This window comes from Notothenia rossii (genome assembly GCF_949606895.1).
Source record: "Notothenia rossii genome assembly, chromosome: 4".
NCBI lineage: Eukaryota > Metazoa > Chordata > Actinopteri > Perciformes > Nototheniidae > Notothenia > Notothenia rossii.
Genome location: NC_136902.1, coordinates 75039168 through 75057400, shown reverse-complemented (window position 1 = coordinate 75057400; position 18233 = coordinate 75039168). Strand labels below are relative to the sequence as shown.

General features: G+C 39.0%; 2 protein-coding genes across 2 annotated transcripts; one reads left to right on the top strand and one right to left on the bottom strand.

Moving 5' to 3' along the window:
* Positions 1–7432: 7432 nt before the first annotated feature.
* On the bottom strand, positions 7433–11297 carry LOC307034917 (extracellular calcium-sensing receptor-like; the record flags this gene model as incomplete). The annotated part of the gene is made up of 7 exons (XM_079673841.1): positions 7433–7852; positions 7933–8405; positions 8510–8633; positions 8992–9213; positions 9310–9861; positions 10186–10473; positions 10986–11297. 7 exons carry the CDS (start codon positions 11295–11297, stop codon positions 7433–7435), a joined length of 2391 nt encoding a protein of 796 aa, XP_079529967.1.
* Positions 11298–12458: 1161 nt separating this feature from the next.
* Positions 12459–17935, top strand: LOC307034916 (extracellular calcium-sensing receptor-like; the record flags this gene model as incomplete). Its single annotated transcript, XM_079673840.1, has 8 exons — positions 12459–12649; positions 13432–13720; positions 13804–13890; positions 14024–14215; positions 14496–15029; positions 15115–15339; positions 16830–16953; positions 17042–17935. The coding sequence occupies 8 exons, from the start codon at positions 12459–12461 to the stop codon at positions 17932–17934; spliced, it is 2535 nt and encodes an 844-aa protein (XP_079529966.1). The 3' UTR covers position 17935.
* Between the last annotated feature and the right edge of the window lie 298 nt (positions 17936–18233).

Genomic DNA, 18233 nt, shown 5'->3' with positions numbered 1-18233 from the left:
CCGTACTGTAGAATAGGAGAAAAACCATGGATAGAAAATATGTTGAATGATTATCACTGAATGTATATTATATCAGTTATTTATACATGATCATTTTCTAACAAATGTATTTTTATTTTCAAACACATGATTTTCACTGTTTGTATAGGCCAAAATATTGTGTAAATATACAATTGTAATTGTGCTTTGTGTGATAAGAATATGATTTGAACATAATGTAACATACATTTAAATAATTGTTCATTTGTAGTACTATTATGGTAGTACATGTATTTCATGTTTTTTTTTCTTAAAGTGGTTTTATCATGCTATTTTTAGGCAATAGTATTGGTCTCAGATACATAAAAATATATAAAAAACATGTCTATGATGTTTTTTGCTCAAAAATACCAAACAGATCACCCATTCTAGCCATGCCTCCCCTCTATTTACCTTCCGGTTACAAAAGTGTTGATTCCGGTGTCAATAATGTACCAGATGTGTTCGGGGTCCGTTACGCTTACTAAGGACGTCACGCATTGGCTGTGCGGCAACCCAAGAGAACATTTTACATGGCCAAATTTCGAATGTATTGAAACTCCATACTCAACATAAGAGCTTGAGCCTCTTCGGGGGGTGCTATCATTTAAACATACACTTAATTCTTTACTTTGTCCGTTATTATATGTAGAAGATATTACTTTTTTTAACATAGCAACAACTTCAAAATAAAAGCATCTAAATCATAAAAAATAACGATCAACATTAATCTGAACGAGGGAGGTGATTTATTATCATTACAATGTAATTTCCCGATCATTTAAATATGGTGAAATACATTCTTAGAATAAGCGGGACATTTATTTAACTCCTGTTTGACAATAACTGTGAATTTATTTCCTTTTATTTAAAATTAGAAATCAAATTAAATGCAGACAAATCCAAACTCATGATATTCTCAAATGGCAAAAAGTTAACTTATTTTCTCTCCAACCTTTGTACTGTTCAAGGGACTGACATTGACATTGAACGGGTCACTACATATCTATGTTTTATTTTTGATCAGAACTTATCTTTCAAGTCACACACTGAAAATGTTGTTTTAAAATTAGGTTTCTCCCTTCAGACAAGAAAACATTTGATCTCTGCAAATTTTTTACCAGTATTGTATTCTGGTGATCTGCTTTACATGAATGCCTCTGACCAGTGCCTAAAGAGTTTGGATACTGTGTAGCATTGTGCATTACGTTTTATTGCTGGAATATTGTGAGTTTGGAATAAATATGCACTTTATGAAAATTATTAGTTGATTACTGTTAGTAAAAACAGTAAGGTTAATACTGGATGCAACTGGAATGGCTCAAGTAAAAAACAAGGGCAACATCTACTTCTCATTTGAGTAATCTTGTTGGCACTGGGCGAGAGCTGTTGGTGTCTGAACTGCCAACTGTGAGAGATATCCTGAGGTATGGCAGCTACTTGAGGGATCAAAGTAAAGATGACAGGAGGAACTACCCAGTGGACCAGCTGGTGGGTGACATCTTCCCTGGTCTGATTGGTCAGTGAATGCTCTTTTCAAGCCACCTGTTATTAATGAAAAGGTGACCATCATGTCCAAGCTCAAGGAAGTCTGGAATCAGGCATTGAAGTTTTCCCTTGGGAAGGGCAAACTTGATGCCAAAGAGAGGTTCAGTGTCAAGTTAGACACATTATTTGATATTTTGACTTGCAAGTGTCAGATTACCAGTTGTGAGGGGGGAGGCTGTGATGGCTGTGTGATCCAAGCCCACATTAACTTTTCCTGCAGCAGAGAGAAAATGATTCCTTTAAAATATCTTGCATACATCAAGGAACAGAAAGAGAAGGTTGGAAGTAAAGGACCCCACCAAATGGGGGCCCCTGATCTGCAGGAGCACAAGAGACAGGTGAGGAAATTGGAAAGGTAGGGGATGGAAAACATGGCTGAGGAAAGGAGAAGGAGCAAGGAGGGAAATGCTGCAGCAGCGGACAAGGCAGCCAGGAAGGATGTTAAAAGATTTTTGGCAGATGATGATGAGGAACTGGAATTGGAGAGTGGTGCTGAAGATGAGTTTGTCCCTGAAGTTGAGCTCTTCCCTGAAACTGAACCTGCAGCTTCAACAAAAGTACAGAAAAACTGATGATATTCCAAATATTGCGCTTGCTAGTGTTAGGTATGGCATAGGGCTGAGACCAACTGCAGTAATACCAACTGCAGCTCTGATTGATGCAGGAATCATCACAGAAGACAACACAAGTAAAGTGATTGATAAGAACAAGGTCAAGAGAGCACAGGAAAAGTTGATGAGAGAGCTGGGAGAAGAGTTTGAGGAGAAGTGCAGGGAGATGGGGGGGATTTCCTGTATCCTCTTTGATGGGCGGATTGACCTGACCAATGTGATGATGGAAGCTGAGGGCAGTGACCAATCTTTTCCTTCACAAATCCAAGAAGAACACTATTATCCATGTTGGCTTAACGTGAAGGTCAAGCACTCCTGGATCGAAGGGCCTAGGCACATCCTGTTTCAGCTGGACTGCCTCAAGTCCCAAAGGAAGGAGGTGCTGGACCTTGTGATGCCAACTGTAAGAAGATCTGCTTGGTATGCCCACAGTGAAGCCATCCTCCAAACACTGCTGTGTTCTGAGGATCAGAAGGAGAGAATTGAGGGGGTGGAGAGAATCCTGGCCATTAGGGGAGAGGGGGACCCATACACTCAGCTGGGGGACTCCTCTGTCAGGACCAGAAGGACACCTGACATCAATTGTGATGCTTCCAGCATTGGGGACTTGATCAGCTGGTCAGAAGGTGTGTCAGAGCCACCTCTCACCTGCTTGCTAAGCACCTTGGAGATGAAAAACGTAATCAAAACCCCCATGGAGGTACTCAACTGGCCTTGCCATACACTGTAAAATGTTTGGCTGTAAAAATACAGTAAATTACTGGCTACTAGTTGCATGGATTTCACAGTAATTGACTGTGAATATTTCAAAGTAATTGACTGTGAATATTTCACAGTCATTTACTGTAGATATTTTACAGTAAATTGGAATAAAAGTACAACTAAATAATGTGACTTTACAGTTGCCATGCCCATGGAATTACTGTGATATAGCAGTACAGAGATGTGGTATTATGGTACCTTGCTGTACATAAATTACAGTAATTACCTGTATTTTCACACTATTACTGTAGAAGTAATGCAACACAGTAGCCAGTAATTTACTGTAAATATAAAAATGTAAATAATATGATAATATATTGTAAATCTGACTAGTTCACTGGGATTTCACCATAACTACACAATTCAATCAGCTCAATCAACAAAGAAAAAAAAAAAATGCCCATTTTAAATTTGTATTTCTCCATTGAAGTGCAAAGTAAATTTCACAGTGTCTTGGACATGTTGTTACGGCCCCAACCTCTACTCCGTGGTAGTGGCTCGTGCTGAGACCCGCAACATGAAAGAATACACGCAATAACCGGTACTTGGTAACGAGCATTTATTGATAATCAGCCGTTTGCTCACACAAGCGAAACGGGAAACAAAAAGAGGTCTGGAGGACTGGCCAAAAGGAACAAACAGAAGGAGGGAACCCGAGCCAGCCACACCACGGGCCGTAGGACCCAGAGCTCCCCCCCCCCCTAACCAGAAATCAATTATAAACCCTTTGGGAAACAAAATAAAGCCGCGAAAACTGGACTACCAGGTGTTCCAGGCTAAACATAAACACATCTGCAAAAATATGGCCTACAGCTCAAAATGGTAAAGAGGTATTCTAAGGAGAGTGTCTCCCGGCGTTAGGACAGGCGAGACATCCTTGTCCTCCAGCTTCTCTTTATATATACACCACTGAGTGGAATTTGGAACACCTGGGCAGAGGTGGAGCCAGGGGCAGACCTGAGGCCTGTACTACGAAGCTGGATTTTCCTAACCTGGATATGTTTGAGTTAGCCGGTTGGCCTAATCCAAAACATACGCGCTGCCGCTAAACTGTACTACGACGAGGGTTATCAAGTGGATCGCTCAAGCCAGCCGTGCCCTATCTAGTTAGGTGCGCGTTCACATGAAAGGGGTGGTATTTGGAGCATTCGACCAATCACAAACATGGAGAAGCGTACTAACAGCGCAGCGTCATACTTCCTGAATGAAAAGTCAACTATAATATTAGACAAATATGAAGAAGTTAAACTTTAAACATCCATGACTTAAACACTTTATCCAGGATGAAAGCCACATAGTTGCACCTGCAAGGTGAATACAGCTGGTAAAATAAAAAGTGTTTGAATGCGTACATTAACAGGTTTATGATATCACTGCCCCGTCTAAGAAACGAGTGGATCTGACTTTAATTACATTTGTCTCGAGTGTTTCGTCAACTTAATGTGTTGCTTCAAATAATACTTCTGCATGCAGTATGTGACACTGTGAGTGTTTTGTTACCAGATACGGCTCAGCTGACTCAGATAAGGAAATATATGATACATTATGATGTGATATGCCGCGGACTGTACTTAATGTTACTTTGATCCGGTTACTTATTTTGTGGCAGATATTTAAGTAAGATTTCTTTGCGCTAATGTTATAATAGTCAGATTGCTCTGAAGATGGGAGGTGATATTCTATTAATGTTCACGTTCATACAGTCTGTGATTTTTGCCGGCCGTCTTTCCTGCAACGGCAGCTTTTCTGTATTTCCTTTCTCCTGTAATATGATTTAATCGCTTTAAACTCTGCACACTGAGCTCTGATTGGTCAGCAGGCAGTGCTTTCACTGAGTTGAGCTCTGAGCCTGCAATCTAACCTGCTCCGGGGCAGGTTAGCCGCACAGCATAAGTTACCATGGAGATCTAGCCTGCTAAAAAGAGAAACAGCTTCGTAAGACTGGAAAGCCCGAGCTTTCCCTGAAGTTAGCCGGCTAAGCGAAAATCCAGCTTCGTAGTACAGGCCTCTGGTGCACATGTCCAGCAGGGAGACAGAAAATAAAACAAGGAGGGGAGCACGTAACACATGTCTACACAGACATCCACTCGAAGTCAACAATTTTTCTGAAGAATGTGTTGACATGGGGGTTTAAATTGCCATGCCTCTTTTTGGCTTTCGAGCCCGTCTCAGGATTAATGCCCAGGAAGCACCTGAAAACAATAAGCCAAGACAACCATTTCAATTTTACATAGATGTATATGTTGCATCGTTTATTTTAAGGCACATGCAGCGGTGCCCCATTCAATTTAAGTAAAACCTGCACCAAAGAAAGAAATTAGTATTTAAAGCCAAGCAAGAGCGATAAAAGCAAGACATTCACTTAATTTGTTGTGTTATCACAGAGAATGGTCTGAATACAGTATTTTACTGTGAAATAATATAGTAACATGTTGTGAATACCTGGTAATCATTTATCCTGTACATTCACACTAATTAACTGTGCCTGTATTTATTTCACTGTGAAATACAAAATTATAGTATTATATTGTGAACATTACAGGTAAGGACTGTAAAGTGGTAAAACAGTAATTTATTGTAAAATATTACAGCTAAATATTGTGAAATCATGGTAATATTTTACAGTGTACTCAAAGCATTGAGAGGGTTGTTAAAATTGTGCCTGAGGCTTCTGCTAAATACTTCTCACAGGAAAAGAGGGATGGAGGGATCAGAGCTCAGGAGACTAGCAGGAGACTGATGGCAAAGTTCAAGAAGTCAGAAGATTGATCTTTGTAATCTTATCTAGTAATATGCAGTTCACCTGTTAATAAATATTTTAAAATGATTTGGCTTTGTCAATATAAATGATTTCCCTTATATATTTTACTATCTTATATAAAGGTTTGAAAGGGTAAAATTGCCAATTTAGAAATACAAAACGATGTAGGTTATCCTAAAAATAAGCTCATATTTGAATTCCCTATAAAAAAACACACAATTTAGACACCCCCATGTTAGGATTTCCTTCAGATTCATGTCAGCACCTGAGTATGACGTATGATGGTGTATGATCACATTTTATTTCTAATTTTAAATAAAAGGAAAGAAATTCACAGTTATTGTCAATCAGGACTTAAATAAATGTCTCGCTTATTCTAAGAATGTATTTCACGATATTCTTATTTAAATGATCGGGAAATGACGTTGTAATGGTAATAAATCACCTCCCTCGTTCAGGTTAATGTTGATTGTTATTTTTTTTAATTTAGATGCTTTTATTTTGTAGTTGTTGCTATGTTGAAAAAAGTAATATCTTCTACATAACGGACAAAGTAAAGAATGAAGTGTATGTTTAAATGTTAGCACCCCCCCCCCCCCCCCCCGAAGAGGCTCAAGCTCTTACGTTGAGTCTGGAGTTTCAATACATTTGGCCGCGTCAAATGTCCTCTTGGGTTGCCGTACAGCCAATGCGTGACGTCATTGGTAAGCGTAACGGACCCCGAACACATCTGGTAGGCCGAACACATATAGTACTAACACCTGGTATAAAGCTTTAAAAAAAAAAAAAAAAAGAGGAGGGGGCTGAACTCATGCGGGACGGGCAGCTACTGTCTAAACTAAATACTGCGGTGATGAAGCGCCATATCATGGATTATCAAGGATTATGTCTGAAACAGTATGGAGCTCAAAGGCTTTCTCTCTTGCTGGTTTACCACAAGTTGAGTTCCTTTTTATTTCCTGCTTCTTCACACACATGCTCAGTGCAGTACAGATGCACAACACGTCAGGCATTGCTTTCTGATAGGGCCGTGGGTCCACCACGTGGGTGCCATCCGCTTTGACGTAAATAAAGTCATAGCGGATGGCAAATCTGGATCAGCTCCGATGTAGCCCCGTTTTTAGAGATTTGGGTACGGAAGAAAAGAGAGAGGGTTTTATTTTCTGATGCTGCGTGAGTTCCCTGACACACCGGGGACACATATTTATGTTTAAAAGACATCAAAAAGTGCATTTGGCATTATAGGTCCCCTTTAAGTATATTTGTCAATAAACAAAAATCAGACATCTGGCTCTGGTAGTAGTTGTGTTTTATTTCCAATCATAATTGAAATAAACATATTTTCTATTTGAACATTGGCAAAATAAATAAAAAGGTATTTTTCTCCTCACTTAAATAATTTACTGTATTTGTTTCAATGAAAATTACAATACATAAATATGACTCTTAACCATGGATGAGATGTGCCCCCCTTATTCTAACAATCTAATCAATTATAACATTTAAATTATAAATCAAATTGCAGTTCAAATATACGCAAAAATAACTTCAAAAACGGTCAATATTTGGATCATTATGATATCAGATGTTAACCATTAATCAAAAGTACTTAGGCATGGTTTGCCTTATTTTATTTCCAGCATGAATCTTAAGTTCTCGGACAACAGAGATATATTTGTTTGAAATCGGTTACTCATACATGTACAATTTTAGCAACACGTACAGTTAATATTTATCTTTGCATCATATTTGTCTTGCTGTTTTTTTCTGGTTCCAGTACTATTATATAGCACTTTGGAGCAAAAATACAAAAAAGGACACCAAAAGCTGAGGCTAAAATAGCAAAAATATGGACGGCCACAGTATATTTCCCAGCTGTGCTCACATAAACTGGAATAAATGTAATCCACACTGCGAAGAATATCAACATGCTGAAGGTGATGAACTTTGCCTCATTGAAATTGTCAGGCAGCTTTCGAGCAAAAAATGCCATTAGGAGGCACATGCAGGCCAAGATGCTGATGTATCCAAGAACACACCAAAAGCCAATCTCTGAGCCAGTCACACACTCAATGATGATGACAGCACTGTGATCTGTGTTGTTGTTGGCATGAGGTGGACTGGTGAGCAGCCAGATAAGACAGATTATAACCTGAGTGGAAGGAAAAAGAGGATGTTGATTTGAATTTGACATTTACATTCTCAAAATGTACTTATGGAAAGTGTTTGTACCTGAACAACTGTTCCTAAAAGCACACTGGCTCTCTGTTGCGTGGGTCCAAACCACTTCATGGCATTACTTACTGGCAGTGTAGACCTGAAAGCCATGAGGACCACTACTGTCTTGGCCAGGAGGCATGAAATGCAGAGGGCAAAACTGATCCCAAACGCTGGGTACCTGATACGGCAAAGCCAGTCTGAAGGCTCACCAATAAACAACAGGCCAACAAGGAAGCACACAGCAAGAAACACCAAGAGAAGGAAGCTTAGTTCCATATTGTTGGCACGAACCAATGGTGTTTCTTTGTACTTGAAGAATATGGCAAGGATGGAGAGGGAAACACACGCTCCAAGTACAGATACAACACACAGCACAATACCCATTAACTCATGGAAAGACAAGTACTCAATAGTCTTTGGGATGCAAATATCTCTGGCTTTATTGGGCCATGTGTCCTCTGAGCAGCGTGAGCACTCTAAAGAATCTGTAGGCGGTATAAAAGAACACTTTTTTAGTTTAAAGAAGTCACTTTCAGAAAAAAGCGTCAAGAAAGGAGAAAAGGTGACAACAGCCAGAACACCAACGCACCAGTATTATTACTGACTTCTCCCTCAGCACAGGGGACACAGTCAAAACAGCAGATGGGTTCCCCCTTTCTCCTGGCGATGCGGGAACCTGGAGGACAACTGACGCTGCACACAGACTGGAAAGCCTGAAAGGCAAAGCTCAGAAAGATACACATTTTAAAACATATTCAGCAGGGTCTAACAGTTGTTATGCAAGGATCCAATTATGATACAGACTAAAAGGTGTATCACTTCAGCTACAAAATATCAGATTACAATAACATACAGTATCAGTCCAAATCGGGTCATTGATGGTGTTAATGTCTACAACATTCATTTGCAATTGATGTCAGTTTCAACTTGAAGGTGACCTTTTCTCCTTCTTGATTAACAATAAAGTATATTGCACACAAATAAGAACACATTAGCTGTTGTGTTAATCAAAACGACATACAACAACCTAAGAGGTGAACATGGTCTCAAGCCTGTTTTTAGAGAACACACCTGCTTTCCAACAGGCCATTGAATCACTGACTCATTTATGACCAGGCTGCGTCCATCGGGCGTGGAGGCATCATAGAAACCTACTTTTACCAAATGTAGAGAACCGTCAGGCCTCCTTTGCCAGTTCATGATATCATAATAAGCAATGGGGTCACCATTTTCATCAAAATTGACTTTCTCCCCAAGTGCAGAGAAATTTGCACGCTTCATGTAATGAATGAGCTGAGGGAGGAATGGAAATAGGTTATCTAAACACGAACTATAGTGCATTTGACTTTTTACTTTTCAAATAAATGCTTAGGCTACAATTAATCTCACCTGCCAAGGTTTAACATTCTTTAAGTCTGCGCAAGTGCGATTAAGGAAAGGCCCCTGTCCGACTTTGCAGTTACTCATATCTTCCAAAGCATGGGCTACCAAATACACAGACTTGTAAACATTATATGACACTCTTAGCTGTGTAACATCTGAATAAGGAGAGTAAACATCTTTTAAATCCTCTGTCCCTTTACATAGCAATCTGTTGAGGTGGGCGACACCACCATGAGAGTGGTTGTTCACTGATCCGTTCAATCTGCAGTTAAACAACTCCTCCCAAAATTCTGCCAAGAAAGCTGATTCATTAATATTGGATGGTCTGACACTGGTGAGGTGTTGTTTCAGACCTGGAATTACATCTGCTCTCCGGATGGCAAATCCTAGTGTTCCTGTTAGCAGATCTCCAAACTTTTCCCAAAGTGATTTAGCAGTGGCCCAAGCTTCACTTGCGATCCACTGCAGGCTAGTGATATTCCGATATCGGACTTCTCTCAGAATGCCCTGCATCTCTGACTCACTACTGAAGTTAATGATGACCTTTGAGGATGACATCTGCAGTAAAAAACATCCAGGTGAAAGCGAATGTTTAATACAAGAATGAAATGTCATTTAATTAAGTAAGTAGTGTCTTGGATCTCCTACATCAAGGTACAGAAAAGTACTGATCTATGAATAGACATATTATTTAAAGGTTGTTTCGAATATGTATACAAACAAGCCAAAATAAATTGTTTTTGTATAACACAGAGAGCAATTTAACTACAATGTTGGTTTTGGTAGGTAATATAACTGACTTTACATTAATAAAGTATTTGTTGCAGGTGATCAAGCTATTTCGTCTATATGAATGAAAACTATGCTTTTACCAAAAATTACCTGAATAACATCCAGAAGCTCATTTAGAGCCTGCTGACTCAGGCCCACAGGGTAGAAGTGAGTGTAGGAAGCACACACACCGTACTTCACAGACTCCTTCAGGAAAAGCTGAATGGCAAAGCGAGCATAATCAGATTCCACACCAATGACCCCAACCCAGGTCCAGCCAAAATAGCTAACCAGCCGGGCCAGGGCTCTGATCTGGAAGGCATCACTGGGCATGGTGCGCATGAAAGTGGGAAACTCCTTTTGGTTACTCAGACAGCTGCAAGATGCAAAATAGCTCACCTGGTATAGAAAACATGAATTACGTTCTGCACACTCACCGACCATCTGTTCAATAAGAATCACATTTCAACAAACAATACCACCGTCTTTAAAAGTATTCAATGGGACAACATTTTCCTGAACAAGGGGCCTAATTACACAATTGAGGGAGACTTGAAGACTATAAATGTAGATAAATATAGATTCTGAATGTTGTACTTTTCAAAAAAATACAAACGCAATTTATTAACACTAAAATCATAATATTAGTAGAATAAAAAATTAAGTATTTAAAACTTGAATGTTAACAGCAAAAATCCTTGTACATGTACCACCACATTTTGTTAAATAAAAAATATGTTGAATGATTAGGTTACATCCTGTGGATTCAAAAAAGAGAAAAGGAAAAAAGGGATTTCCTCTTAAAAGTTGACATTTGGAAAAGCATAACCGTAAAAGAAGCCGTAAAATATAGATTTAACATGGCAAAAACACATATTAGCATAATAAAAGTGACTTTAGGGCAGTCTCACCAGTGGGATATGGAACGAACCCAAGGTTTTTAGCAGAGCCATAGACACTCCAGAGGCAGCATCTCCTATGATTACCGGGGACACAGTTTGTGCCGCAGCACAGCTTAAATTATAATGACTGTTTCTTTCTAGACCTTTGTCCCTGTTCAAACTCTCAGCTCTGGTGCCCACGTCTGGCTGGCCGTTCACCAACAGCAGGGCTGCACTCAGAGACACAGGTATGTCATCACAGCTGTCACGGATGTGGAACCCCAGCTTCAGGTGTGTCAGGAGGTCGCTGCGATGGTTGATCTCTTTGATTGCAAAAGTCATAGTCAGCATCCAGCGCAAGGCACGAGAGCTGAAACTGTACAGGAATAAAAGCAGTTCATCACGCAGCACAAATATATACATTAAAATATACACATATGCACATAATAAGAATAATCTGTACTGCACAAGTCAACAAACAATCAAATATTCACTCACTACTTATACGTAATAGGCGTCGGTTTTGTTTTGTATTTTGGAAGGGAAGACACAGGGCTGTAGTGCAAAGGGAATAAACCCCCTATAACGACATCTCCTTCTTCGTACAGACTGTTTTTCCCCTCTTCCCCTAAGAAAACACAGTTATCCAGGCCAGCAGCTAAACAATGTTGGCCCTGAGATAGAAAAAGAAACATAAGAAGCTTTGCAGCTAGCATTGCCATTGCTGAATATACAAGTAATAGCTTCCCTTTCTGGTAACATTAGGAGTATGATGTTTCAGGAGTCAGCTGATTTATAAACTGTAGTGTGCACACATGAATCTGAGGGTACCGCCCAAATAAAGAAATCAATGTGTCATTACAGTTAATGCCGCACATTTATGAATACTCCAAAAGTCTTTCTATTTGAGTGTTGGAAGCATTAGATAAAAAACCCTTTTGGGTTGATTTATAATGAATGAATGCATAATTGACCAGTATTGGAGGAGTTTAGAAATTAAATGTTTTTGATATCTAATAAATGTATATTGAATTATTGTAATTGACAAATTATTCAAATAATCTTAATCATCTCATTGTGTTTGAGTTTTATTTCTAATGAATAAATGTTTAAAACATTGTTTTAAATTAAAACCCAATTTCTCTGCTCACTGGAACATTTTAAATGTTTTTGGGTCTCCATGGACACCATGGAGTTAAATCGACAATCTTTTTTCTGTGGAAAATGTCATAATGAGAGCTTAAATCCATTATAATTTTCCTTTTACATCATTTATTTTTCAGTCTTTGTTAACTCCCTTTAGTAAATCAGGCGGAGCTGTTAATGTCCAATCCAGTCACACTCTGTCATCAATGAGATGTAACACATAGGTGACAAAGTGTTTATAACTTGTCTCATGTATTGCTATCTTTCTCTCTTTCTCTCTCTCTGTCTATTGGGATGTGTAATATGAATCGACTTGTGTTAGTTCACTTGCTTTACTCTCAATGTGTCCTAACTCTAATGTATACCCCAATATCCAGCAACCCCTCGCCACCATCTTCAGCCAAAGTATGCAAACTCCAAAACAGTTTTGAGCCAGGCTTTGTGGCCAAAGGTGACTATATAATTGGAGGGATCTTCCCCCTTCACTATAACCAGGAGATGCCATACCTTAACTGCACCTACAGGCCACCACCAGTAAAATGCAATGGGTGAGTTTTGATTGATGTGTAAACCATAGTGTGAGTATATAACTTGTGTATGAAACATTGTATGCAACTAATATTCTTGTTTTATTGAATGATTAAACAGAATATACTTGTATTGAAGAGGTTTTAGTATTCATTGATAATTGAGCGTGACATGTTAGAAAACATTGATATGGTGTTACAGTAGCTTGAATTAAATGCACTCTTAGTTTAAGTTAAAAATATATATTTTTATCAATAGAGACACGCAAAAACTGACTTTCACATTTTTTATTTCTTTATTTTTGAGGGTGGGTAATTACCTAATCATCTATGCAATGATTTAAAGAACAATCATAGAAAGATATGTATTTTGATACTTTTTATATTTCGAAAATTATAATTTGCTCTATATTATAAAATATATACATTTTTAATAACGTAGTGCAGTATTTGAACAATGTCTCTATTTTCCCCTAAATAAGTTAAAATGCTTTCATAATAACATAGTGTAAATAATAGGGAACTTATGAAAGAAGCTTGGCCCAAAAAAAAATATATTTTTAAAGACATATCCTGGCAACATATTAGAAAAATAATGAGAACATGCGGACAAAGCAAAAATAAACTGATCAGTTATTTTATCACAAGAACTAAGATGAAAAGTAAACATTTAAAATAACTTAAAAATAACACAATGTCTGCCTTTAATTGTACTTTTTTTTTGCACACAATAAGTTAGAATGTGTATCTTGTGTGCATCTGTGATGTGTTTCTTGTGTGCACCTGTGTCTGTTTGGCTGCAGATTTGATCCCAGGGCTTTCCGCTGGGCTCAAACTATGAGGTTGGCAGTGGAGGAGATAAACCAGAGTGCAGAGCTATTACCCAATTACACACTTGGGTACAAAATCTTTGATTCATGTGCATATCCACTGACCGGCCAGAGGGCTGCTCTGGCTGTGTTAAATGGGCTGAGTGAGGATGACTCTCCCACGTGCAGCGGTGCCTCCCCACTCCTCGCTGTGATCGGGGAATCTGGTTCTGCTCAATCTATTGTGGTGTCAAGAATCCTGCAACCATTCAGAATCCCAATGGTAATGATTTTTTTCTTTTATCTGTTATCCCACCAACAGTTTATTTTTTTTACTATACTCTTTTTTTATCCTTCTTCAAACAGATCAGTTACTTTTCTTCGTGTGCATGTTTTACTGACAGAAAAAACTATCCCACCTTCTTCAGAGTAATCCCCAACGATGATTATCAGGTGAGAGTTTGGCCTAGGTTGTTGATCATTATTCAGTGAAAAAAAAAAGAAGAATATTATTCAAATTGAGTCTATAAAATGTTCTTTATGTGTGTGTTTTGAGCCAAGTGTAACTATTTCCTGTTGAATGTAGGTGAAAGCCATTGCTCAGCTGCTGGTACGCTTCAACTTCACTTGGGTGGGGTTGGTGCGAGGAGACCATGAATATGGGCGCTTTGCTGTGCAAGGTTTACTGAGAGAATTACAGGGTACCAAAGTGTGTGTAGCGTACCAAGAAATGATACCTCTGCTCTACAATCGTAAAAGGGGTCTGGAGATCTTGCAGGTAGATGCCAGATTGTATAGTATTAGAGAGCTCTCATCACACACATATAACTTTACATTCTGATTATACATCAATGCCAGTCCCTACATTGAAAACAACATTATTTTTTCATAACAAAGAGAGAAACAAGTAGACAGGGTTTATTAGCAGGCACTGCTGTTCTTTTAAAAGCATTTTTTTTAAATATACTTTTATGAGTCTTTCTTTAACCTACTTTATTTTTTCTTGTCCTTTCCTTGTGAAATAAATTCCTCCATCATTGTTTGCCTTGTCTGTGAAGGTGATGCGTAGCTCTACTGCAAAAGTGGTGGTGGTATTTTCAGCTGAGGGGGAGATGACGCCTTTCTTGAGAGACTATATGACACAGAACATCACTGGAATCCAGTGGGTTGCCAGTGAAGCGTGGGTCACAGCATCCGTCTTTACAGCCAGTGAGTATTACCCCTACCTAGGGGGCACCATCGGGTTTGGCATCAGAAAAGGTCAAATCTCCGGACTCAGTGACTACCTGCGGACAGTCAACCCTAAAATGTATCTTGATAATACTCTAGTTAAGGAGCTGTGGGAGGCCCTGTATGGTTGTGACCCTTCTCTGTCGTCTGGCTCCCCGTTGCCTTCATGCTCAGGACAGGAGACCCTGTTAGAGCAGCATTCAGCCTACATTAATACATCCAGCCCTAGAGTGGCCTATAATGTCTATAAGGCTGTGTATGCAATTGCTCATTCCCTGCACAACCTTCTTCTCTGTCAACCGGGCAGTGGCCCTTTCCAAAACAACTCATGTGCTCAAAGCAACAACATATACCCCTGGCAGGTATATTTAAATGTTCTTACAATAATTTCACTTTAACTGTTTTTTTTTCATAATTCATATTTCATATTATCTTTTGGTTTTCAAGCTCCAGCACTACCTCCAGGAAGTGACATTTAACATTGCCGGGGAGGAAGTGAATTTTGACCTAAAGGGTGACTCTATACCTTATTATGACATTCTCAACTGGCAGAGAGGCATGGGCGGGAACATTGAATTTGTCAACGTGGGGTTGTTTGATGGAACCAAGCCTGCCGGAGAGGAGCTGTTAATCCAGGAGGACAGGATCATGTGGGCAGGGCATCAGAGTGAGGCAAGCTGCTCACACTGTGTTTTTACCTTCATCAGATCCCAGATTTTGAAGTTCTGTAGGTTTAGGTGGAGGTAAGTCAGGTGACCAGGACAAGCTCGATCAGATGTGAGTCCCTTTGCATTACAGTGAAAATTAATTGAAAGCCTGCCATACAGTGTGATGTGTTTTGTGATTAAATGCTTCACAGTATAATCCTTCTGGTAGAATTCTTCTAAAATAAAAATAAATAGTATTCAAAGCACATTCTTGTTTAGCTTACGGATAATAACCCTGTCCCCAGTGTGAAAAGCAGTGTTTTCCACACTTATATAAAATGCCACAATATGAAAAATGCGCATCACAATTTTCAAGAGTTTTCATTTCTGCATCAGCTAGTTGCTTGTAAAGTATAAGCAACACAAATAATGCAAAGCTCTTTAATATGCAGTGATGTTCAATAGAAATATAAAAACTTTTTCTCAGATTTAACACTAGAACCACCAACGGGCAAATTTTACCCGCAGCTGTTTTTTGATTGTATGTGACTTTTTTTCAATAACATATTAGAGTCTCCCAGTCCGTGACTTTTCCTGAAAGTGTGTTATGTAGCACCCTCTGTTGTTAAAAATTGCCAATATGAAGTCAGATTGAAAAAATTGCCAAAAAAAATGCCATTTATACTTATATCCGCCAGCGGGTAAAACATAGAAAATGCAGCGTAAACAAGATGTGTTGCTATAGCAACGCCTTTTGTCTACTGCGGTTCCTTATAGATAGAGAGATAGATTGAGAGAGAGAGATAGATAGATGGATAGATATATCGATATATCGATAGATGGATAGAGAGAGAGAGAGATAGATAGATAGTTATAGATAGTGTAACATCTTGGAGAATACAAGATCTTGGATGACTGAGTTCACGTTGAGGACGTAATGCATGTGTGCAGGTTACGTGCCAGTTGAATAAAGATGGACACTCGGAATGAAAGAAGTAGTCCGCGTTGTCTGTTTATGCAGACAATTATATGTCCATAGAGCAGAACATTAAAGATAGATAGATAGATAGTTATAGATAGCCTAGATAGATAGAGAGATAGAGAGATTTGTACCTAAACAAAACACAAGTGTAACACCAAGCGTTTAAATCAGCAGTCTTAGCGATATTTTATACTTCATGTTATCTGCACAAACTATATCATATGAAAAGCTGAGAGTCCACAGATTCTATTGGTATAAGTTTCACCCCCTGCGGAATCAAAACTCACTGTTCTGTATGATAAATAAAAGAACATTGTACCTTGAAAATCAATAGCGGGTACATTTGACCCGTTGGCGGTTTTAGGTATACAGTGACCTCTGGCGGTTCTAGTGTTAAATAGCTAGAACCAGCTAAATCTGACAATTCAGTGATCAAAACTGTCTTTATTTTTGTTTTTAAAAGGCCTTATCAAGGAACTGAATAAATATGTTGGCACACTGCAGAGCTGAAAGCCATTGTTTACTCCCTATAGGTGCCTATGTCTGTATGCAGCACCAGCTGTCTTCCAGGGTCCCGGAAAGCTGTCCGTCGTGGGGAGCCTGTCTGCTGCTTTGACTGTGTACCATGTGACAGCGGCAAGATTAGCAATCAGACAAGTGAGTTTAAAATCTTGAAATAAAAGAATCGCAATGTAATTCTTGTATTTCACTACCAACATGTTATATTTGATTATTTTCCCTTTAGATTCCATAGAGTGCACATTTTGTCCTGATGACTTCTGGTCAAATATTGACAGAACCGTCTGCATCCTCAAGATAGTGGAATTCTTGGCCTATGATTCTTTGGGTATAGCCCTGACAGGGATCTCTGTGGTGGGTGCCAGCCTCACTATAGCTGTCTTTGCTGTCTTTTTCTACCATAGAAACACAGCCATCGTCCGTGTAAATAACTCTGTTCTCAGCTTCTTCATCCTCTTTGCTCTGACTCTGTGTTTCCTGTGTTCCCTGGTGTTCATTGGAAAGCCAACATATTGGTCCTGTATGCTGCGACACACTATTTTTAGTATAACCTTTTCATTTTGCATCTCCTGTATTCTGGGGAAGACCCTGGTGGTGTTGGCTGCTTTCACTGCCACCACACCAGGGGACAACATCATGAAGTGGCTGGGGCCCAAGCAGCAGAGGGCCATTATTTTCATTTGCACTGTAATTCAAGTGGTTATCTGTGCTGCCTGGCTCATTGAGTCTCCCCCTTTTCCATCCCGAAATACACAATACGAAATTTCGAAGATCATACTGGAGTGCAGCGTAGGTTCCAGTCTTGCATTCTGGTGCGTTCTGGGATACATTGGTCTACAGGCTTGCCTGTGCTTTATACTGGCTTTTCTAGCACGTAAACTGCCTGGCAATTTCAACGAGGCCAAGGTCATCACTTTTAGCATGCTGATATTTTGTGCTGTGTGGCTATCATTCGTCCCTGCTTATATCAGCTCTCCTGGGAAATATGCTGATGCAGTGGAGTCATTTGCCATTCTGGCTTCCAGCTTTGGCTTGTTGTTCTGCCTGTTTGCTCCAAAGTGTTTCATTATTTTACTAAATCCAGAGAAAAATACAAGACAGCACCTAATGGGGAAATAAAAGTAGCTTATCACAAGTTGAAATGTATTTGAAATCATATTCAATGTATGACATTGTTATTATAATTATTATTATTATATTTAATGATTTACTTCACATTATTGTTGACTGGATATATATATATATATATAATACTTATATATTGCAGCTTGACAACCATAGTGCAGTGTACTATTTACTGTAATGTATAGAATAAATAAATATATCTATTAAATAAGCAAAGAGGTTTAGTGGTGAATATTCATTGGAATTTTTTAGGCTGAATTTCTTGGGGAAATATTGTCTTCTGATCTTGTACC